A 23,900-nucleotide genomic window follows, 5' to 3' on the forward strand; every position below is an offset into this window, starting at 1 on the left:
TTGTCCTGCCAAATTTCATCAGGATCGGTCGAGTTTATCCTATAGCGGCCATATGACTGAACGATCGGAAATGGCACAATCTTAACTGCAAGGGTATATTTACTTCGGCTCCGTCCGAAGTTAGCTTTGCTTTCTTGTTTTTTAATAAAAAATTATTACGGTACGTTTATACCACATTAAAAAACATGTATATTTAAAATACATTAAACAAATTTTTAAAAGTTTTTATTTTGCAGGTTCCATTAAATTGTTCAAAGGTAAATTGTTCAATGTAAACAGCAGATGAATCTTAAGCCCACACCACAACTTTGTAGAAGAAAGCGTGAAGATTTTCATGGAAATAAAGCAGGAAGAGTTTCATAGATGAAAGAGCAAAAAATTGCACGGAGGAAACCAGGCAGTATTTAAACAAATTTTCCTTCACGAATCTTGTTTGAATTTATTTTTGAAATTATTGAGGCACCCGGAATTTTGCGGGCGGATATATCCGTATTTTCAAAATTCCCGGATGTGCGGAAATTTTACAAAATTTCATTTAAAATTTGTGGACGCCTGTATTCCTGGCCGAGAAAGATAAGTGTGGGAACCTGGCCCTTTGCTGGTGAAATTGTTCCAAAGGGAATCTAAATATTTCATCACTCTTACATTTTAAATATTATGAATTTTGAGCAAGATTACCAAGGTACCGAAACTTAAACTGTGCAGCGTAGGAGGTTCCAACATCGATATTTCCAATCAAATGTGCATCACTAAGTAATTGCTAGTATTTTTCGTTACAATAGTATATTTTCAAGTATATTTAATATAGCTTATCGGAAAATTTTTTTTGGATCAGTCACTTTATCGCAATACAGTTTACAAGAATAATTTAGTTTACTCGGCTATTATTCCGCGTGAAAAATTAAAATAGCTTGTATTTATATATAAGGTCATATTTTTGTAGCTACATATGTATATATGTCACATCAGTGTTCACAATTCACACTCACAATTATTAATTGTTTTTAATATTATATTTGTATATATTAAAATAAAAACAGTAAGAATATAAGTTTTCAAAATTTAAACTAGGTGTAAATTTCGATTCGAAAAATCTAAGTCAGTTGACACAATACACATATGTACATACATATGATTGCGCATACATCAATGTTCATATGCGTATATTTGCATTAAAATATATACAATGTACATATGTACTTATGTATATATCAGTACCGCGTTGAAAGATAAGATTAATAACTTGCATACGTACATATGTAGGTCGAAGTACCTATAACCTAAAAATTATAATAGAAATTTACGAAAGACATTTTAATTTATTAAAAAAAAGATGGATCCAAAAATAAGTGACGACTCTGTTTACAACAAGGATGGTGAAACTTCTATTATTTCAAATTTATTGAGTGAAATTTTATCCAGTCCCATGAATATAACTCTTCTAGCGATCATATGTTTTTTGGTATATAAAATTGTTCGGGATCGCACTGAAGTGCCAAGCGCTATTTTACCAAAAACTAATGAACTGCAATTGCCCAAACTACGACGTGATTTTACTATAAAAGAGTTGCGTCAATTTGATGGAAATCAACCGGATGGTCGTGTATTAATGGCGGTTAACGGCAATGTATACGACGTCAGTAAAGGAAAACGGTTTTATGGTCCAGGTAAATAGTAAATAAAATACAGCCTATCAGTTTTAACATTTGTCATTAAATTAAATTAGATTTTTATATTGCGAAGCTCGAATTTGTTTGTTTTTTTTTTTGTCGCATGACAAATCGATTGGAAGTTAATGTATGTTTAATGTAATGTAATGTGTTTAGTTATGACTATTTGAATGGTTTTTTAGTTTTTTGTAGGTGTTCAAAACTTTGAAGTGTTTTTCCCACAATTAATGCTTTTAAAGTCTGTGACAGCATTGCTCAAAAACTGATTTACCGATTGTTTTACCGGTACAATGATTACAATGATTATTTTTATACCCTTGTAGAGGATATTATAATTTTGGTCAAAAGTGTGCAACGCAGTGAAGGAGACATCTCCGACCCTATAAAGTATATATATTCTTGATCAGGATCACCTCCTGAGTCGATATGAACATGTCCGTCTGTCTGTTTCTACGCAAATTAGTCTCTCAGTTTTTAAGCTATCGACTATATCTAGATTGATCGGAAATGCTATAACTTCGTTGTTTTTCAAGTTAAAAACAAGAAAGGAAAGCTAACTTCGGGCGGAGCCGAAGTTTATATACCCTTGCAGTTGAGTCGCAGTCCGCTAGGTGGCGCCACGCATCTTATATTATTAGATATATAGCGGATCGTATATAGCCGGCCGATCCTTATGAAATTTGGAAAATCAGATTATTTTGTCCAAAATAGAATCTGTACCAAGTCCCATCTTTCTAACTTAAAAAACACCAAAGTTATGCCAATTCCGATCGTTGTATGACAGCTATAGGATATAGTCGGCCGATCCTTATGAAATTTTGTACATAAGATATGTTGATCAAATATAACATGTGTGGAAAGTCCAAACCCTCTATCTTAAAAAATAATGAAGTTATGGCATTTCCGATCAATCAGTTATATGGCAGCTATAGGATATAGTCGGCCGATCCCGTCCGTTCGACTTATGTACTGCCTGCAACAGAAAGAAGGGTGTGTGCAAAGTTTCAACTCGATAGCTTTAAAACTGAGAGACTAGTTTGCGTAGAAACAGACAGACAGACGGACATGCTCATATCGACTCAGGAGGTGATCCTGATCAAGAATATATATACTTTATAGGGTCGGAGATGTCTCCTTCACTGCGTTGCACACTTTTGACCAAAATTATAATACCCTCTGCAAGGGTATAAAAAGGGACTTTCTATGGATTTTAACTTGGGCAAACGTATACAATCTGCCAAATTTCATAAGGATCGGCCGTCTATATCCTATAGCTGCCATATAACTGATTGATCGGAAATGCCATAACTTCGTTGTTTTTCAAGTTAGAAGGACGGGAGTTTCAATGAATTCCCCGTTGGGAAAAATAATCCGATATGCCAAATTTCATAAGGATCGGTTAACTATATACGATCCGCTATATATCTATTAATATAAGATGCGTGGCGCCACCTAGCGGACTGCGACCCAACTGCAAGGGTATATAAATTAAGATTCCTGCGGGTTCCAGCGTAGTGGACGAGGCTTCCAAAGATGCAGATTACCGGGATCCCGGTTGCACCCCTTTCACGCGTGCTGTGGCGAAGGCCAGCGGCAATCTGCGTATAGTCGCTTGAGGAGACTCGACGGAGTCTCGATCAATAGCCTGGAAGTTTCCCACTCGAAACTTATCCCACGTGGATTAGAAGTCAGTCAAAGAATATAGTCGGATGCTTCTTTATTTTAGTGCGTCTCGATTGACCGCTTATCTCTAACTAAAAAACTATCCTACTGTACCCTTGGTCCACGCTTCAGACAAAAAAACCAATTCTCTTTTGAACTTCAGCTCGGGTGCCGTTGGAGCTTATCGGCAAGTAGGACCGCTAGCCTAGACAAAAAACTATCAATCGTATGACTCGTAGCGATGATGCTCTACTTCGCCAGAGCAGCATCTACGCATATCTCGAAATGGCTCTACTTTAAGAAGTCAGTAAATAATAGCCGGTTGACTATTGGTAACTTACAAACTTCGGCTCCGCCCGAAGTTAGCTTTCCTTTCTTGTTTCTATATTTCTATAACAGTTGAAATCAGTTTTAATGTCAGTTGGAAGACTACTCCTGGTCCGGAGTATGAATAAGAAATTCGTGAAGCGTTTCAGTGAACCAAACGAAAGTCGTATAAGGCAAAAAATCGCTGAGTTGGGCACATATGTAGGTGTATGACACGACAACTACCCATACACGTGTAGTTGACATGTACCCTGGCCCGACTGTGTAGGAAGCCAACTTGGAGCTGAGCAATGGAGAAGAAAAGAAAATTATGAGAAACTAAAAACTTTAAGCGCCAGCATAAAGGCGCTTAATTTTAGTTTACCCTTTGGCATGACTTGTAAGCGATGATTTGTTAAGTTTTGTGTAAGCCCCATGTTGGGGTTCGAGGTTGTGACGGAGCAACTCTAGCTAGATAGAAGAAAGTCTTAGAGCACACAAAGCTTTATGCCAGCCTCACTGTCTCCTGGATTGGATTTTGCTTTTTGAATCGGAAGTTTAAGCCGTTAGGGCTGCAGTTTCAGGCCGAAAAAGCGAGATCCTGAAGGCACTGTCTGGAAGGGTCCTAGAAACGGAATTTGCAGAGTAAGAAATAGCTTAATTGTGGGTTTGCAGCTCAATTGTTGCTGCAAAGCCTATGTCGTGACTTTGATAGTTTGCTCACTTTAATAATGTTATTGCTCACGTCCCATGAATTCACTGTTTATTCTGTAGATTTTGATTATTAAAACTTGTCTTTCGAGTCAGAAAAATAGAACCATACGAAGCCTCAAATTTTTGTTGAGAAATCATTTGCTATGTGGGTGTAACTAAGAAATCCTTAATGAGTGAAAGATACTTTTCGTAGAGTGTTTGTAGGTTTAAATCAGACCTGCGTAGTCTTGGATTTTCCGGGCCTGTGATGTTCGGCTTTTCACTCATACACCACACAAAGTGGTGATACAAAGGTACAAAAGTTCAAATTCGCGAGAATACATGTTGATCAGTCGCAGTCGGTGCGTCAAAGTGAGTAAAATTACATGAAAATATTTTCCAAGTAAAGAGAATCGCCTTGACTGATATAATGTAGAAGATCTAGGTTCTTCTAATTCAAATATATAAAAAAAACATAAATAAATATTAATTCATTAGATTCAAACATTTCAGTATGGTCCTTTTTTTCAAATTTGTGTAATAACAAATAATTTTTAAACGAAGGGACTTTTGAGGTCCTTTTGAAGAATTTAATATTTGATCATGAAATAATTTTTATTTTTGTGGATTGGTAGCAATTGAACAAAGACTATTTTCTATATCTATTTAACAAAAATAATTAATATAAAATAATAACAAAAAATCAAGAATTTAAATGAAAAGCTCATCTACTGAAGCCGTCCTCCAGTATAGGCTGCTCCTAGGGCTGCTTCAAACAAAAATGTTTTTCGGCACGTGGCATGGTTCGTGGTCTGCACTGTTTCGTCTCCAAAATATTAATGTTGTCCGCCAGCATCCCTTACTTCATTTGCATCCGAGCATCTCGGGTGGTCTAGCGTTGATTTCAGCACGAATGTTTGCCTTGAGCTCGTCAATAGTTTGAGGGTGGATTGCGTAAACTTTGCTTTGTAGATAACCCCACAAAAAGAAGTCCGGGGGTTAAATCAGGTGATCTGGGTGGTCAATCAATGTCGCCTCTTTTTGACACCAGACGTTCCGGGAATTTTCGATGCAGAAATGCAATTATTGCGTTTGCAGTGTGGCATGGTGCACCGTCTTGTTGAAACCAGTAACCATCTAGACCTTTCTCATGAATTTGCGGGCAGACATAATAAGCCAACATTTAATTTAAAAAATTAGCACAAAAAAATTTTAAGGAACCAAACTGAATAAAAATACATCATTATAGAAATCGGTTGTTTTTTCTCAAAGTTATTCCATGTTTACATACCGACATAAAAGATGGAGCACCCTGTTTATTTTTACTAAACCAAATTTTTATTAAACCAAGCACACCCATACCTTTATAAACCATGGTAGATATATGGTCGGTAAATTTAACTTTTAAATCTAATAGGACACCCAGATCATTAACATGAGTTAATCGTTCTAAGGCGTTCCCATAGAGAAAGTACATAGCCTGGTGAGGTCAAGATCGATAAAATAAAATGACATTTCGATCCATTAAGCTTAAGGGGGCATGCGCAGTTGCAGCGCCAAAAAATAGACATTTTTCCCGAATTTTTTTCTCGTAAACTATTGAATTTTTTTGAAATATCGCTTTATTATGTGAAAGTACATCATTTTAATTTAAATTTGAAAAAAAAAGTAGAAAATATTGAGCAGTTTCAAAGTTATGCCTCGTAGGAGTAAAGTCCGTCTGAAAATCACGGGTCGCAGTGACCAAGACTGTGGAAATCTGGATCGTTTGAAATAAAAAAATGGAACGGATTTACATTTATTGAAAGTTTCTCTAGTACTTAATCGATGTATATTAAAAAACAAAAATATTCGACAAAATGGCGATCTATAAAGTTGAACAATCTTTTTTCGTTAAAAAATGCGGTAGTTTCTCAGCTGTAAAAGAAACCGTTTTGCGTAAAAAAATCAATCCTTTGATTAAGTACTAGATTATTATGCATTAAAAAAGCATGCTAAATTTCCAGACAATCGGGTCATTAGTTTTCGAGTAAGAGTGGTGACCGACTTCAAAAACGTAGTTTTGAGAAAAACGTGTTTAAACGTTTAAACCGGACGCCCCTACCTTTAAACATGTGTATCTCAATGAATTTTCACCGGATCATTTCAAAATTGTGAACACATTTCTAAATATATACACTTTATATATACACTTAGAAAATGAAAAAAAAAAATTAGATTTTTTGAAAGTTACAAGCGCGGCTTCCCCTCTTAAGGTTATTTGCTAATCACCAATTTTGAAATTTATCCAAATTGGATTGTAGTCTAGATTGGGCGCTATTGAATTTATACTAAAGACAAAGCTTAACGTCACAATAACAAGTCGTTAATAAACAGTGTAAAAAGTAATGGTCCAAGATGACTTCCTTGGGGCACCCCAGATGTGACGCGGACTAAACGTGAGCATCATTGAAGAAGACACGTTGGGTTCTTCAGGGTAAGTAGCTTGAAATCTAGAATCCCAAACGACTGAGTTTACGTATATTGCAAATGTTTTTGAATTTCTGACAATTTAGATATGTCTCTATAATTTGCAGCGTAGGATTTTTTCCCTTTTTTATGTAGAGGAATATTGAAAGATTCCACATAAGGGTTGTTATGCTATTAATAGTTTTTAATAGCAGCCAAATAAATAGTCGCGATTCAAATCAGATTTTCAATACTTTTATTTGGGTTCAATTTAACCCTAATCTATCCTGCTCCAATCAATTCCAAAGCACAAAAAACGAAACCCAAGAACAATAAAGCGCATGCGAAACTGGGAGACAAAACAGAGAAGAATACATGCTGATAACAACAGTTGGAGCAAAGCATTTTATGATTATTTACAATGCATTTTTTGGTGGCTGTTTGGCCCAACATCCTCCCCCCATTTAAGGGTGGGCATTCAATAACAATGTTGGAAGGGGCAGCAGTCACATCATTGCAGTGGTTATTCCGTGGGTTGTCCTCCTTAGCACAGAGGACACATCCCGTAATAGTCCACCACGTGCAGAAAACACCCAGCCAAATCGAGTTGTCTGAGCAATGGGGAGCCCGTGACCTAACTGGATTTGGCCAGCCGACAATAGGTCAAGGAATAAGCTGGCTCCAATCAGCAGGTCCACTCGCTGCGTTTTGTTGAAGTTGGGGTCAGCTAGATCCATATTGCCAGGAATCTTCCAGCCCGAAGCATCTATGTCATGGCTAGGCTGATAGCACAGGCCAACAGCAAAAAATCTCCACGCATAATTTCACCTGCTCCATAACCTTCAAGCTCCCCTGAACCAAAGTCCAGAACAAACATAGGTTCTATCACCCACAGTTTCCGCGGTACACCTAAGAGAAGAAATTGATCAAATTTTAACATATATTGAATTATGTAGGCCGTGCAATGGCGATGACCATCATTGTTTCTAGTACATATCATTTTTGAAAATGTATGTGTACCGACGAAAATTAAAAAATGGTATCTAGCAATTACCATATTTTTGGAATACTCATCCAAAGTTGAAATCTCAGATTTTTTACATTAATCTTCTATGATTGGTCTTCTATGATTTTTCCCCAAACATTTTCCTATGGAAGATGTTTATACCCTTGCAGAGGGTATTATAAATTTGGTGAAAAGTGTGCAACGCAGTGAAGGAGACATCTCCGACCCTATAAAGTATATATATTCTTGATCAGGATCACCTCCGATATGAGTCGATATGAGCAAGTCCGTCTGTCTGTTTCTACGCAAACTAGTCTCTCAGTTTTAAAGCTGTCGAGTTGAAATTTAGGACACATCCTTGCTTTGTTTGCAGGCAGTATATAAGTCGGAACGGATCGGTCGACTATATCCTATAGCTGCCATATAACTGATTGATCGGAAATGCCATAACTTCGTTGTTTTTCAAGTTAGAAGGATAGGAGTTTCAGTGGATTCCTCTTTGGGCCAAATAATTCGATATGCCAAGTTTCATAAGGATCGGCCGACTATATACGATCCGCTATATATCTATTAATATAAGATGCGTGTCGCCACCTAGCGGACTGCGACTTAACTGCAAGGGTATATAAACTTCGGCTCCGTTCGAAGCTAGCTTTCCTTTCTTGTTTATTTTCTTATTGAAATCACTAGATCAATAAGTAGTAGAATTTTGGATTTAAGGGAAAACTCGAACAAATTTTATTGAGTTTATTATAAGTGGTTAAACAATATATTTATCAATTAAATTGGAGGTTTTAATCTTATATTTTCAAAAAGTCATGGCTATCTACAACTTCTGTAAAGCTTTACTAAACAAGCTAAACCTGCAATAGATACGTTTTGAACAAAGAAACAGTTTTAGATAGCCATGACTTTTTGAAAATATGAGATTAAAAACTCCAATTAAATTGAAGAAAATATTGTTTAACCATCTACATATAATAAATTTAATAAAAATATTTCGAGTTTTTCCTTAAATCCAAAATTAAAACATAATTAAAACAAATTAAAACAAATTAAAACAAAATTAAACCATAGAAAAATGTTTGGGGAACAATCATAGAAGACCAAAAATTAATGTAGAAAATCTGAGATTTCAACTTTGGATGAGTATTCCAAAGATATGGTAACTGCTAGATACCATTTTTTAATTTAAGTTGGTACACATACATTTCAAAAATGATATGTACTGGATACAATGATGGTCATCGCCATTACACGGCCTACATAAATCAATATATGGTAAAATTTGATCAATTTCTTCTCTTAGGTGTACCGCGGAAACTGTGGGTAATAGAACCTATGTTTGTTCTGGACTTTGGTTCAGGGAAGCCTAAAGGTTATGGAGCAGGTAAAATTATGCGTGGAGGAAAAAAAAAGTTGGAAATTGTCGGCCTGTGTAGTCCGTAATATGCGAAGCTAAAACAGCCTCAATTTCCACTGAATACGTGCCAAGGCGAGACTCCAAGCACAAATTAATAGATGCTCCAACTGTTTCATACCCAGCGCCGCTGAAAGCTGCCACTGTTGTAGAGCATTTAGAGCGGCAAAGCTGAAGTTCACTCGCCAGCCGCGACGAGGTGCGATCCTGGTTCACAACAGGGTTAATTGAGCGGGATGGGTTCGCAACAGAAACTGCACCGGTGGGACGGGAGACTCGTGCGGGTGAAACCTGCCCGCGAGGGTGCAACAAAATATGATGACGGTGATTGCACGTCGAGCAGCGGGAAGCTGAGCATCCGCGAGCGAGATGGCCATCCTCTAGACAAACAAAACAGCGAGCCAGACGCCGCACTACGTCGTACCATTCCTCAATTGGCAAAGCACTAAACTTTGAACAAAAAGGAAGCTCGTGCGCCGAAATACCACACAGGGAGCATAGAGCAGGACGGGCGTTAATAACCATGCAGGAAGATCGGTTATTCGAAGATCTACCTCGGCCCACTTGGTTAGGTGGTGGATACGCAGCCAACGCAGCCCGGCACCTTTGCTCCAAGAATCGTGCCATGGACTCCCCAGACGGAAGGCTGTCGTTTTTTCCGGCGAGAGTGTCTTCCTACTTGGCCTCTGTGGCAAGATCTAACTTCTGCAGGATAATCTGGATAAGCAAGCATCCTTGGATCTCGACAGCTGATCCGAAACTCATAAGAGCCCGCATATGCCCATTGAACCGATCCGATAGCTCCCGCAAAGTAGCAACAGACTCTGGATCGACCACATGAAGCTGTAGGATCTCATTAATATGAGACTGAAATATTAAACGCCAATTACTAAAACGATTGCACAATAGGTCAAGGAGCACATCGTAGTTCGCGTCGGTAATTTCCAGAGCTCTCACCGTATCTAAGGCTGACTCCCGCAGGCATGAAATGAGCCACCGCAGCTTTTCCATTTTCGTTAGGTGACGATGGCTGTCAATCGTGGTCTTAAAAAGGGCGCAGAAATCCGGCCACTCGGCACAGTCGTCGCTGAATGTTGCTGAATCGGCAACGGGGGCAAGGAGGGGCTGGCTTGTATGGTATTGGCGATACACTGGCACCGTCGAGAAGTGTGGAGTGGGCAGCGATTCTCAGGGAGCGCTTGGCAACCTCCACCTGAATGTCCACTTGCACATCAGTCGCCAGTTGCGAGAATCTCCAATACAAACCACTCCCGATATCGCAAAAAGCTTATTAAGCTCCTTCAACTGACTTCTCCACTGACTCCAGCGCCATAATGGTGCAATCCTCAGTCCGCGCCGCAGCCTTCACCTTATGATGCAGCGCCTCCATCTCCTGGTCTTCTCCGCAGCGTCCTTTCCCGGGTTGAGGCAGCAGCTCCAAGAGACTCAGCTCCAGACTCCATTATTCAATTAAAGTGCAACTTGTAACAACAACAAGGGTATTTTCTTGGCACTTTTAATGCTGATCACAATAATCAACTGGGATGAAATCACTTCGGAGTCACCAAATGTTGAATAAATAGACGCGTTTCAAATCAGATTTTCAATATTTTTATTTGGGTTCAATTTAACCCTAATCTATGCTACTCCAATCAATTCCAAAACGCAACAAACGAAACCCAAGAGCTAGCACAGAAGCTCTACCAAAGCTTCCCAAAGCGCATTCACTACAAATAACAATAAAGCGCATGCGAAACTGGAAGAAAAAATAGTAAAGAATACATGCTGATATCAACACCTGAGCAAAGCATTTTATGATTATTTACATTGCATTGTTTGGTGGCTGCTTGGCCCAACAAGGGTAAAAATAGAAGTCTCCAGCGATAGAATAAAGAGTTTCAGGAGCGGTTTGCCTCGGCGCTGTTCTTCAGAACACAGCCTGGTACTCCATCGGGGCCTGAATACACGGGCAGGGCCGTCGAGAAGCCATGTCGGGCCCCGGGGCATGGATTCCTCATGGGCCTTTTTTCGTTTTCGTCCCGCTGACCCCCCGGTCATTAGACCCCGCTGCCGGGCCCCTGTCCATTGCGGGCCCCGGGAAAATTACCCGGCTGACCCCCCCTCTCAACGGCCCTGTACACGGGCTTGACCTTAAGAAGATCCAATAACACACCACTTTGATTGAAAGATGTGCAAAATATAAGGATGGCTGATTGGATATTATAAGTGTAAGGCTGAGCTGAATTGCTGCGAGGTGAATACTTTGTTTGCAAAAACTGTGCAAAGAGATCGGCCATTGCCTGGTCAGTGTTCGCATAAGAGTTCTCAAACGTGAAATTGGACAGAGCTTCTAAGTATCTTGAGTAACTAACTGTGCAGCTAGATAATCTTTGTTTATTTAAAAGTCTACTCATAATGTTCTTTATATTTATAAAGTGCCTTGTATTTCAAAGCGGATTTGTTGAAGCGGACGGAAATTTCCACGGCACGCAATCGTCGAAAAATATGTTCAAAGTGTAATACAATTTTTGTAATGCGATGTTTATATCCTCGCATGCCAGTAAATCAGACCAATCAAATTCCGAAATTAACTTATTTAATTTCATAAGTGACATGTCGAACATGCCCGCAGGTGAATTTTCAACATTTGACCACATGAGTTCTGGGATATTAAAGTCACCCTGAGCTATCAGCTGGTCAGCATAAGACAGACGATCAAAAACCAAACGAATAGAGGACAAATGTTGCCAGTAAGAACAGGTAACATACAATGATTCATCGAACAAAGTGATTTTAATGCGAAGAAATTCAATGTCACCAAACTCTTGTGATTTTACCTCTTCAGGTAAACCTACTAGCAAAAACTTCAGAGCTTAAGATCTCCGGCTTTAACCAAGTTTCTGTAAATACAATAATGTGAGGTGCAAAGGAAGAACTATCAGAATACAGTTTGGGAAGTAATTTTAAAAGTAAGTGTAAAAAAGTAATTTTTTTTTTACCGTACTTGGTTAATTTTCTTGGACATACATTTATGCTCCCTGGCCAAAACCTGGCGAAACAAATCGTCTTGAATATCTGCAAGGGCACACGTATTTTGAAAGATGACGTGTGCCTGGTGTATGAGTATTTCAATTTTGTAATATCCACCACCTTTATGTCGGCTTTTGCTTTGGCTTTGATGTAAGCCGCGATATCAATCTCCGAAGTATCAGGGGCAAGCCGGGAAATAAAAATGTGTTTCGATGGTGGGATCACCTGCAAGGGTTTTGTGCCACCGTAACTAATACTGCGGCATCAATTCGTACCGGAGTCTGGACGGTTGATTACCCTGTTTGGTGACTGTTACGGGGGTTTGAATTATTGGGTCTGGGATCACTTGAAGCTATACCACAGAGGACATATCGGACCATAGCTCATTAATTCTAAGATATTCGGAAGCCGAATTTTTCTCAGGTCCGGCCCTTGGGGCTATTTAATAATAGATTATTTCAAGACTTTAGCTCGCAGACAAGTTTAAATTCCATGATTATTAAATAATTCATTTATTTATAATTTTTGTTATTATTGACGTTACTTGAATTTTTGTACCAGGAAAACTAAAAAAGGGAGATTAAAGAGATCGATTAGTATGGGTTATTAAAAAATAGAGATAAGAATCTCTATTGAGAGACAATAGAACCTACGCCGTAAAAGATGAAGAAGCAGAGAAGGGCGATGTTTAGAAGAAAATTAATCAAATTATTATTTTACCTCCAAATATATTACTGCACACGCTGAGCGATACGGATGTTCGAAATGCAAAGATTTTTTTTATTTATACCGGAAAAAAAATAAAAATGTTTAAGTGGGGAATGTTTAAAGTTAACGCCCGTCCGCTTTAAGATACAGAGAGGAAGTGGTACTCAGGTTTACTCAAACAAACTTATAGAAAACTTTCTAGATCATGAAACAGTGTTTTCTTTAAGATCATGGCTTAAGCTCCGAATTACCATACATCTAAGCAAAATTAATTTTCCTTTTTCATATTGATCTGCTTCTTCCCAAAGCAGTGTTCCCAAACAATGTGATGTTAAGTTGACAATCTTTTTCGCAGATAATTTTTTATTTTGTTTTGTTTTTTTTTTCTTTTTTCATCCTAGATTTTACTTAAATTCAACATTTCTTCTTAACAATTTAAGTCCCGTCCTATTTAACTGGCCCATAGCTCACAGTTTTCTCAACCTTAAAACTATGAAATAAAATTCAAATCGACCAACTCTTAGCACGCAGTTATCTGAAGCGACTAATTTATTGGACACAATTTATTTATAATTCAAACATCAATTTTTCTGTATTTAATTTTCAACCAACCGTTCATCACATAGCTCACCGTCTTCCTTACATTTCTGGATTGTACAAAACACCGCTGCCCTCACCGGCTCAATTAGCATCATTTCCATTAACACCCTTATACTCATGTTCTGATGTAATCCCCTTTTCAGGAATACTTCGTAAGAATTCATAGGAATATTTTAAAGTTTGCTTACCTTTTACCGCTTTGAGCTTATATCGATCTCCTGTTAATAGCTCAACTACCAAATTGAACCCTTAAACTTTGGGTCTAATTTCGACTGATGTTGCTCATGACGTCTTACATTGTCGTTATTAACAATAGGTACAATTCCAAACGGTCTAGCCTCTTTTCCAATGAGTAACTCGAACGGACTAACTCTCGTTACCCTATTGGGAGTGCAATTAAAAGCCAGTTAAATTTTATATAGGGCATCCTGCCAAGTTGTTTTGCCTGTTAAGATCGTAGTCTGCATAGATTTTAAGGTGTAATGTTTTTTTTTTTTTTCGCGCGGTTCCCACTGCATACGTACAGCCCACCTCCCGCCCAACCGACCGAGGGGCGCCTGCCGCATAACGTACGGCTCGAATCGCGGGAATAAATTCGAGTTAGTATAATGAGTATAGTATATAAGTTTAAATAGAAGGATTATAAAGAAAACGAGGAAGAATTAGTATGTTCTTGTAGGTAATTTAAAATGGAGGTTTTCAAATTTGACTGGGAGGAAAGAGAAATAATATTATACAGACCATTGTAGTTCGAACATAAAATCCTAATGGGATCATGCTGTGCATATGTCGATCTACAATGGCTTAAGAATAAAGGACTAAAGTTTCTGGTCCTTCTATTCGGAACGTGAAACTGTAAGCGTGTTAGTAAGTGCTGGCTATCTACATCACCATTAATAAGGTTCTGTAGGAAAACGACACCCAGCATTGTTCTACGGTTTTTTAAGGAGGGTAAGTTTATTAGTAGGAGTCTACTATTATACGAAGGTAGGTGAAGATTTGCGTCCCAGTTAAGTCCCCTAAGAGCAAATAATAAGAAGTTTTTTTGTACGGATTCTATGCGGTCTTGATGAACACCGTATTGGGGACACCAGACACATGAACCGTACTCCAGTATCGGGCGGACCAAGGATATAAATAAGCTTTTAGTAATGTAAGGGTCGTTAAATTCCTTTGCCCATCTTTTAATAAAACCGACAACACCTTTAGCCTTATTAACCATTGAAGAAATATGGTCGGAAAATTTAAGTTTTATGTCTAAGAGGACCCCAAGATCATTAACCTGAGTTAATTTTTCTAAGGCAATCCCAGAGAGATTGTACGAAGCCTGGTGAGGACTAGTACGATAAAAAGACATAAGTTTGCATTTTGATCCGTTAAGTACTAAGTCATTAGCTAAACACCATTTTTGAAAATTGTCAAGATCCGACTGGAGTCTGTTTTGGGCAGACGGGAACTTATATTGGAGACAAAGCTTAACATCGTCTGCGTACATTAGTACCAGCGCGTTCGTTATGGATGGGGGCAAGTCATTTATAAAAAGAGTGAATAGTAATGGGCCAAGATGGCTTCCTTGAGGGACACCAGAAGGTGCACGGACTAAGCGGGAGTATTGATTTTTAAATAAGACTCTCTGTGTTCTTCCATTTAAATAGCTGGAGATCCACGTAATGAGGTCGGTTGAGAATCCCAAAAGATTTAGTTTACTCAACAAGAGTGAGTGATTAACTGAATCAAATGCTTTACTAAAGTCTGTGTAAATAACATCAGTTTGAAGTCCCTTTTGGAAGCCATCTAAAACAAAGGATGTCAACTCCAATAAATTAGTGGTGGTTGAGCGACGCTTAATGAAACCATGCTGACATGGAGAAATTATTGATGAGCATAGGTGTTGCAAATGAGGAGTTATTAATTTTTCGAATAACTTTGGAATCGCTGACAATTTTGAGATGCCTCTGTAGTTGGCAGCATCGGATTTTTTCCCCTTTTTGTGCAGAGGAATTATGAAAGATTCCTTCCATTTAAAGGGGAAAATCGAAGATTCTAAATCTTCGGTTTTACCTTTTGAAGATCCAATAGTATATTGTTTTCAGAAAGAAATGGAACAAATATACTATTAGTTGGTTGAATGTTGTTAGCGTATGGCTGATCTGAAGTGTTAGGAGGTAAATAAGTTGTTTGGAAAAATTTTGCGAATAAATCCGCAATGGCCTGATCCGAAGTCGCTGATAAATTTTGATACGTAAGTAGGGAGGGAAAAGATACATGTTTACGCTTCGTGTTTACAAAGTTATAAAACTGCTTTGGATCCTGAGTGAACTGAATCCGACAGCGGCGAATATAATTTTTATAACATTCGGCGTTATGCACGGATAAATTTAGCCGAGCTATTAAGTATCTTGAGAAATCTATGCTGCTACAGGTTCTTTTATATTTATTTAAAAGCCTGTCTTTATATGTTTTTAATTTAGTTAGGCACCTTGTAAACCAAGGTGGATTATTTGTAGCGGACGGATATTTCCTCGGCACGCTTAAGTCAAAAAATGAATTTAATGTCAAATAAAATTTATCTAGGATGATATTTATATCAGTGCATGCCAGAATATCGGACCAGTCAAAAGTATCAATTAATAAATTAAGTTTACCAAAATCAGCCTTACGAAAACAACGAATCTTCTTTGATACGCAGGAAGTCTTCTGATTGACACCAGAATTGGTTTCAATTGAAACTTCAAGCGTTGGGTGGTATGGATCTTCAGGGGTTGAGAGGGGCAACGCTCTGGAAAGTGTGGTACTATCTGGATCAGATACAAAACATAAGTCAAGAAGCCGACCTAACGAATTTCTAACATGGTTGATCTGGCCTAGGGACAAGTCAAAGATGCCCGCCGTGAAATCGTGATGGGTGGAAAGTGATAAAAAAGTTAAATTTTCAGTAATTGACCAATTGAGTTCTGGTAAATTAAAGTCGCCAAGAACTATCAGAAGGTCAATATCTGACATAAGATTGGTAACAGCCTGTATAGCCGACAAGTGATGCCAGTATGTGGGCGGCTCGGAAGATGGTGGAATGTAAGAACATGTAATAAACAATGATTGAGCAGACAATATGACTTTAACGCAAATAAATTCGAAATCACCAAACTCTGGTAACTTTACCTCTTCAGAAACGAAATTGGAGTCAATAGAAATTAAGACTCCTCCTCCTCTTCGCAGAGGTCGGTCACGTCTAAAAGTGGTGTACCTACTTGGAAAAACTTCGGAGCAAAAGATCTCCGGCTTTAACCAAGTTTCAGTAAAGACTATAATATGGGACGCAAAGGAAAGACTATCAGAATAAAGTCTAGGGAGCTTGCTACGTAGGCCCCGACAGTTCTGATAGGTAAGATTGATAGAACGTGTTAGTTTTTTGAAGAGTCGGATTGGACAGATGTTGGGAGCTTGACTCCAGCAGGCTTCGAGTTTTTTTTCTTTACCTTACTCGGATGATGCTCTTGTACAAATATGTCCTCTGGCCAGAAGCCAGGCGAACATATTGTCACAAACATCGGCACTGGCACACGTATCATGAAGGATGACATGCGCCTCGAGTAGGAGTATTTAAATTTCCTAATGTCTTCCACTCTAATAACGGCCTTGGTTTTGGCTTTGATATAAGCCGAGATATCAATCTCCGAGGTATCGGGGGCTAGCCGTGAGACAAATATTTGTCTAACAGGTGGTATTACCTGTAATGGTTTAGGTGCCACGGTCGGTAATACCGCGGCATCAGTCCGTTCCGGGGGTCCGGGCGGCGGGTTACCATTTCTAGTGGAAGCCATGGGGGTTAATTCAAGGGTATTCCTGGGAATCACTTGGAGTGATGCCATGGAGGACAAAGCAGACAAATTTTGCTCTGCTACGGTAAATTCGGGTGCTAACTTTTCATTTACCGTCCCTGCTCTTGGAGTAGCAAGGGAAATGAGCGGCTGCATTATTGCGGGAGGATCCAGCTGTTCCGCGATTACTGGAGCTGCAACTTCCCTAGTAGCAGATTTTTTCCGCTTAGGAGATTCATTCAACAGCTGAAGGCTATTGAATTGAACATCCAGCGCACTGTTTTTCGGAAACCAACGATCAAATCTTTAAACCCACTCTTGGTCTGTCGCATGAATGATCTCATTTCATCTTGGACAGCTCGGCACCCACTGCAGCAATAATGGAGGCCAACACGGCGGGATATGGCATCTGAGACAGATGCAGTAAGGCCAGCACATTTGGCATGTGAGACACTTTCGCATAGCCAACAATAGATGCTGGCCTGGGACGCAGATATCGGCTTATTGCACGATTTTATAGAGCAGACAACATTATATTCCATTTTAAAAAATTAATTAGCAAATTAGCAAAATTTAATTTATAATTTTTAAATATTCTATTATTTTTTGTTTTTTATTTTAAACAAATAAGCCTTCAACCACTGTACCAACTAAGGTTAGTAAAAGAGTAGGTAGAGGAGAGTGTTAGTAAAGAGAGAGCTACGGGAGAGCGCAAGTGTAACGAAATGCGCGCAAAAAGATAAGAGCAGAATTAACTGCAAAAATGAAAAAGGCAGAGAGTAAAAAAAGAAGCAGAGCTATATTTGGATTGCGACTTTTTAATTTTATTAAATGCTCACCCAAATATGGCACTGCACAAGCGCGAAGCGATACGGGTATAACTTTAATATTAAGACACAATATTAGTAATGTTAAGGTTTCAAACCCGCGTTTGGCAAAAATAGAATTTATCGCAAGCGCAAAAAATAATCACGACCGTTCGCTATGAAGTGAAGGAAGAGAGTAATGTAAATCTGTTTTCTGTGCTGAGCAAAATTTGCGAAAAGAACCGCCAGCAAAGCTTCGTCCATGAAATGAATTTGGAAAATGCATATATTTGAACAGATATATATTCTTTCTGATAATTTTTACAGCTAAGCTTCCCTATTATGTCGATGTGAACTATAGTCAGCATGTACCTTGCCAGACAAAGGCTTAGATACCCTACATTTAGTGCAATTGTCAACAAACTTACGGACGTTTTGTCAAATCTATAATATTAGTACATTTTTGAAAGGGTTTTTTTCGCAACCAAGATGTATAAAGGCCTCATGAATGTTATGGACAGCAGCCTATCTAAACGGCTTTGGAATATTAGGGATGCAATGAGTTTTCCCGTATCTCTGAATTTTCCGATATAGGAAGCCACTCAAAAGTAACTCAAAAGTTTTGGGTAAATCCTCAGGGAGCTCTCCATTGCTCAATTAGACACGATCGATGATATTTATTCATCCTTTTGCTGTTTCGCTGTAACCAACTATAGAAAATTTTAGTTAAGTCTATGCGTTTTTCAATTATGCCTCGTTAACTTTTACAACATTCTACCCCTGGGTTCGAAGAAAAAAAGTCTACATGGGCCATTTTGTGTCTTGGTCTATAATCAATGTTGAATTTGAAAATCTGCATGTACGACCACCACCTTTGAACTCTAGGAGTTACTTCAGCTTTTGTTTTGGAGGCTTTAAGCTGGTTACAAACCGTGGTAATGACGGAACTATTTCATAGAAACATACTGCAAGCGTCTCCAGCTCGTATGAGTATTCAAAATATTCGATAATTCGTGGCTTTATCACAATCCTATGAAATAAAATTGCTCCATACCCGTCAGCACTTGCATCGGTATGAAGTTCAATCGGAAAATTTGGATTAAATATAGTAAGTAAGGGTTCATTGGTCAATATAGAAATTACTCTTTTTCGTACTTTCCCGTGTTCCGTGTTCCGGGTTCCATCCGAACGATACATTTCTGAAGGTCTGTTTGTAAAAAGGTTTCTTTAACTGCGAGAACTGATTAGCAATGTGCCTAAAATAGGAAACGGCTATTCAGTTACATAGCAGCTATAGGGTATATGGTATGTATATGGATAGCCAATCCCGGCTGTTCCGACTTACATATATACTGCCTGCTAATAATAGAAGGTATGAACACAATCCGTCTGAGCCACGGTTGTGGAAGTTTTCTTAAATATATTATTTTTTGATGATATTTTAAGAGAAATGTTCCTAAAATTTTATTTTAAGATTATAGCGACCAACAATAGGGATAAGATAAGACATATAAGACAAACTATACTTGCAATAGGCAAAGCTTATCCACTGCGCGCTTGGTAGTTCCAGATGCGGTTGTTAAAGCCACTTGAGACACTCCATCTCGAGAGATCCATACTTCTCGCCAACGGCCACTTCATAATGTGAGCTGTGGCCACGAATGACCTTCTCTCCACGTGTGAACCGCCCCCACATACAACCCATCCACGCTTTGGCCAACACACAGAAGCTCATAAAATAGACTCCGATAAGAAAATGGATACGTTGTGGCCGGAAAAACTTTGGATCGGTTAAAGTGAGATTGGCCGGAATATTCCAGCTGAAGACATCCAAGCTGAAACTAGGCTGGAGATCCGTGATGTTGGGAGTGATGACAGCGTTGACAAAGAATATTCGGAGCAACGGGACCGTAGGAGCACATCGACAGAGAATCCTTCTGTCGAGAAGCCAGTGTCGCTTATTCCAGGCAATGCCATGTAAGATTTGCGTTCATGAAGTTGCAGCTGTGGCCGTGGCCACATCCATAGCCTCCAGAGTCCTGCATCGCAGCTCCAAAAATTCAGCCATCGACTCCCAAGTAGGGATTAGCTCCGAGTTCGAGGCATTTTGACCTTCCTCCCACTTGGCCTGGGTAGCTGAACTCAACCCTTGAAGGAGCTCTTGGACAATGATGCTGCTGGCGATCTCAACTGTCGTCCCTAAATTTTTCAAGGATCGTATGTGGGTATTGAATTTATCTGAAAGCCCTCGAAGCGATGCCACTGAGCCAACGTCCAATAGACCGAGGCAGAGAATCCCCCGTTCACATGAGCCTAAAATATTAACCGACGGACGTTTTTCCAAGAGATGCAACGCGACATCATAATTCTCACCGAAGATTTCCAAGGAGCGAACTGCATTTAAGGCTGAGACCCGAAGACAAGATCGCAATCTCTGCAGCTTTTCCACCTTACTTATGTGAGAATTGCAGCAAACGATTGTTGAGAAAGCCGAGTTAAACTCAGCCCACTCCGTATATCCTTCGCTGATAGCAGCAAGAGAAAGGGGAGGTAAGGTTTGGAAGTTCTGGCCGAAAGCTGCGTCCGTCTGAATGCTAGAAACTCAGCTGGCAAGAGTGGAATGGGCAGCAATTCGAGCAGAGCGCAGCGTCTCGGACTCGATTTCGGCTTGCATCGACGCTACGAGCTCAGACATGGTCCATCGCAATTCGCTGCTGATCTATGAAATATCAAATTCTTCGAGCTCCCCGTGGTTGAAGTCCTCGTACATGGCGACCAACTGGACATGACGCATGTGGACCATTGCATCATCCACCGTGGACACTGGTTGAAGGGATCCTTGGATCCTCTTCAAATCCTCGAGGATACTCATATGTGTGGCGAATGCGCTTGCAAGTGGAACGTGTGTGTATATGTTATAAGTAGCGAACCGAATAACAATTGACGGTCGTATTGGATTTTAAATATTTATTTATAATATTAGTCAATAATAGAAGTCAAATTATACATCCAAAAATGTTTGTTTTTTTGCCACTGATGCACTGTATGTAGTTTATTTCAAATGTACATACATATGTTTAAACACACTGCGAAAAACTGAACCACATATATTCTATCTTATGTTCGTGAAATTGTTAATTTTTTTGCTTATATCACGTCGGGGTCGCCAATGTTTAATCATTGACATTTTTCAATGACGTCCCAAATAATAAAGCAATTATTATCATTTAAACATTATAATATTGTTTAGTTTTCGTGCATATGAAATGGAGTGAGACAAAAAGATCCGATTTATGATGCGTATGAAATAAGATAAGAGGCGAGAGTACATGCCTTAGCTAAATTTTAAAAATAAACCCCGTTGAAGCCGAGCGGCCGAGAAGAGAAGTTTTGCGACCAACAAAATCGATAAGATAAATAAAGATAAGACAAACTATACTTATTATATTTTAGTGATAAATCTATGCCGTGGCTGCTGCCTGACCCTACAATAAGGTTGTCAATTATCCAGAGCCGGTGAAAACGACGGCATGGATAGGCCATCCGGCGGATATCAAATCACGGAAAACATCGAGAGAGACCGGAAGGTGACATCTCGTGACATTGCCGATGATATAGGAGTTGGTCACCAAACCATTTGAAACCATATGCAGAAGGCTGCATAAAAAAAAGCTGGATATTTGGGTGCGGCATGATTTGACGAAAAAAAAACCTGTTGGACAGAATCAAATGGATCACATACGACTATAGTTTTTCGCAAATAAGGAGGGAAGGGGATCATGGGGGATATTAAAGAGTTGCCGTCTAAATGGAGACACATTATCGAATAAAATATTCATGCATTTATCCTGATCCTACTTCTTAATAGAAACTTCTAAGTTGATAGAAAAAAGCTTTTCCAAACCATTGAATTGTACCACTAACCATACAACATATAAACTACATATTTCATATATCGAAAATGGACGCAAACATTTCTTGCGACAGACCCCACGAGCATCGTACTCTCTTACGCTCATGTCATTAAACGTTTTTGTTTGTTAAGTTATTGAGAACGTTGCTCAGCGGTTAAATTGATCTTAATATGTATGCGTACTCACACATTCAAACACATGGTATTTAATTGGAAAATTCATTCAATTAATTAATAATATGTATTATAATTTATATGTGTTTTTTTTGCAGGTGGGCCCTACGCCACATTCGCAGGAAGAGATGCTTCACGAAACTTAGCTACATTTAGTGTAGTTTCAAATGATAAAGACGATTATGACGATTTAAGCGATTTAAGTGCTGTGGAAATGGATTCAGTGCGGGAATGGGAAATGCAATTTAAAGGTAAAAAAATGTTATAGTTAAAACTCGTAATTTAAAGCTATTTTTTATATAGAAAAATACGAACTGGTTGGTAAATTGTTGCGTAAAGGCGAACACCCAACAATTTATGACGAAGATGACGACGATGAAAATATTAACAATGATGAAAATTCTGGTACACAAAATTGGGTAAACGAGGAAAATGATGGCTTGCGAAATCGTCAATCTGAAAGATTCAAATTAAAACTAAGCAAAGACAACAAAATCAACAATTTCACTGGTGATACATCTATAAAAAGCACACAGGAAGAAAAAACCTCTACCAATTGTTAGCATTACTAAAATTTATTTTTAAAAATTCTACATGCTGTTATCTAAAAATAAATGACATTCAGCATTTATGACACTCAAAAACCCATTTGAGATAATACAATATTTTATAAACTAACAGCTAGTTAAGAATAAATTTGAAACCTCTATCCAAATTGAAAATTTTGTAAATCAATTTAAACAGGTACACCAAATAATGAAGTTTTTTTCAAAGATGTTAGAAAGTTAGTTTTTAACATATTTCACGTTATGTGATTGATTCTATGTATAAATTATTAGAATATTTTGATATATATTTTATTTAAAAAATCAATAATAAAACCAACGTATAATGGTATGGGAAATGTGCTTGTGAAAAATGTTGTGTATAACTTTAATAAAACGTGAAACTCATCTATTTTAATATTATTATACCTGGTACTTGGGAGTACAAGGGTATATTGTATTCGGGTATATACATACATTCGTATACACAAGAAAGAAAACCGTTGCAGTAGAAGCTTATATTATTATAAATATATCGGATACAGTTGACCGATCCTTATGAGAATTTCTCCATCAAATCCATTTTAAATAAAATTGTTGGAAAGAGCCCCAAGCATCTTTAAAAATAGAAAGGTTATGCCATTTCTGTTCGTTCAGTTACATGGCAGCTAAAGGGTACCCCACTAAGAACGATAGGAAAATAAATTCAAATAAAACAAAAACGGTTTTAGATAATAAATTGGTTTTGGCTTCTTTTGAACCTACATTCATACCATTATGTATGAAATAAGACATCATTCAAATGGCCACCTCAGGATTGCTGGCAGTGCTTCAAGCGTTAGGTCCAATTTCGGATAACATTTTCCAGCATTTGTGTCGTTACTGCGTCGATGGCTACTCGAATGTTGTTTTCAATGGCATCCAAAGTGGCTGGTTTGTTAGCGTAAACCAATCACTTGATGTGCTCCAATAAAAATAATCGAGAGGTGTCAAATCTCACGATCGCGGCGGCCAATCGATAAACGCACGAAACGCACAACATAAGGTGTATTTCAATAGTATTTTTATATTATTTCTAAGCATTCGGCGAGCGTGAAACGC

General features: G+C 38.4%; 1 protein-coding gene across 6 annotated transcripts; it reads left to right on the forward strand.

Moving 5' to 3' along the window:
- The first annotated feature begins 757 nt into the window (after positions 1 to 757).
- On the forward strand, positions 758 to 23,207 carry LOC6503210 (membrane-associated progesterone receptor component 1). 6 transcript variants are annotated; one of them, XM_032455952.2, is made up of 4 exons: positions 758 to 781; positions 1,334 to 1,667; positions 22,353 to 22,505; positions 22,558 to 23,207. In XM_032455952.2, the coding sequence occupies exons 2-4, from the start codon at positions 1,334 to 1,336 to the stop codon at positions 22,815 to 22,817; spliced, it is 747 nt and encodes a 248-aa protein (XP_032311843.1). In that variant the 5' UTR covers positions 758 to 781; the 3' UTR covers positions 22,818 to 23,207. The 6 variants fall into 6 exon arrangements, with proteins under 6 accessions (XP_032311843.1, XP_001963648.2, XP_044573115.1 ...); XM_001963612.4 differs by lacking the exon at positions 758 to 781 and adding an exon at positions 788 to 928 and having other exon boundaries at positions 1,264 to 1,667; XM_044717180.1 differs by lacking the exon at positions 758 to 781 and adding an exon at positions 796 to 913 and having other exon boundaries at positions 1,446 to 1,667.
- The last annotated feature ends 693 nt before the right edge of the window (positions 23,208 to 23,900 follow it).

This window comes from Drosophila ananassae, chromosome XL (assembly GCF_017639315.1).
Source record: "Drosophila ananassae strain 14024-0371.13 chromosome XL, ASM1763931v2, whole genome shotgun sequence".
In the NCBI taxonomy this organism is placed as follows: domain Eukaryota; kingdom Metazoa; phylum Arthropoda; class Insecta; order Diptera; family Drosophilidae; genus Drosophila; species Drosophila ananassae.

Bases quoted from the DNA above. Each gene is read 5' to 3' on its own strand.
- LOC6503210 (XM_032455950.2), top strand. From the start codon at position 950: ATGTATATATGTCACATCAGTGTTCACAATTCACACTCACAATTATTA. The intron at 1,668-22,352 runs GTAAATAGTAAA...TTTTTTTTGCAG, and splicing joins AAAACGGTTTTATGGTCCAG to GTGGGCCCTACGCCACATTC. The intron at 22,506-22,557 runs GTAAAAAAATGT...TTTTTTATATAG, and splicing joins ATGGGAAATGCAATTTAAAG to AAAAATACGAACTGGTTGGT.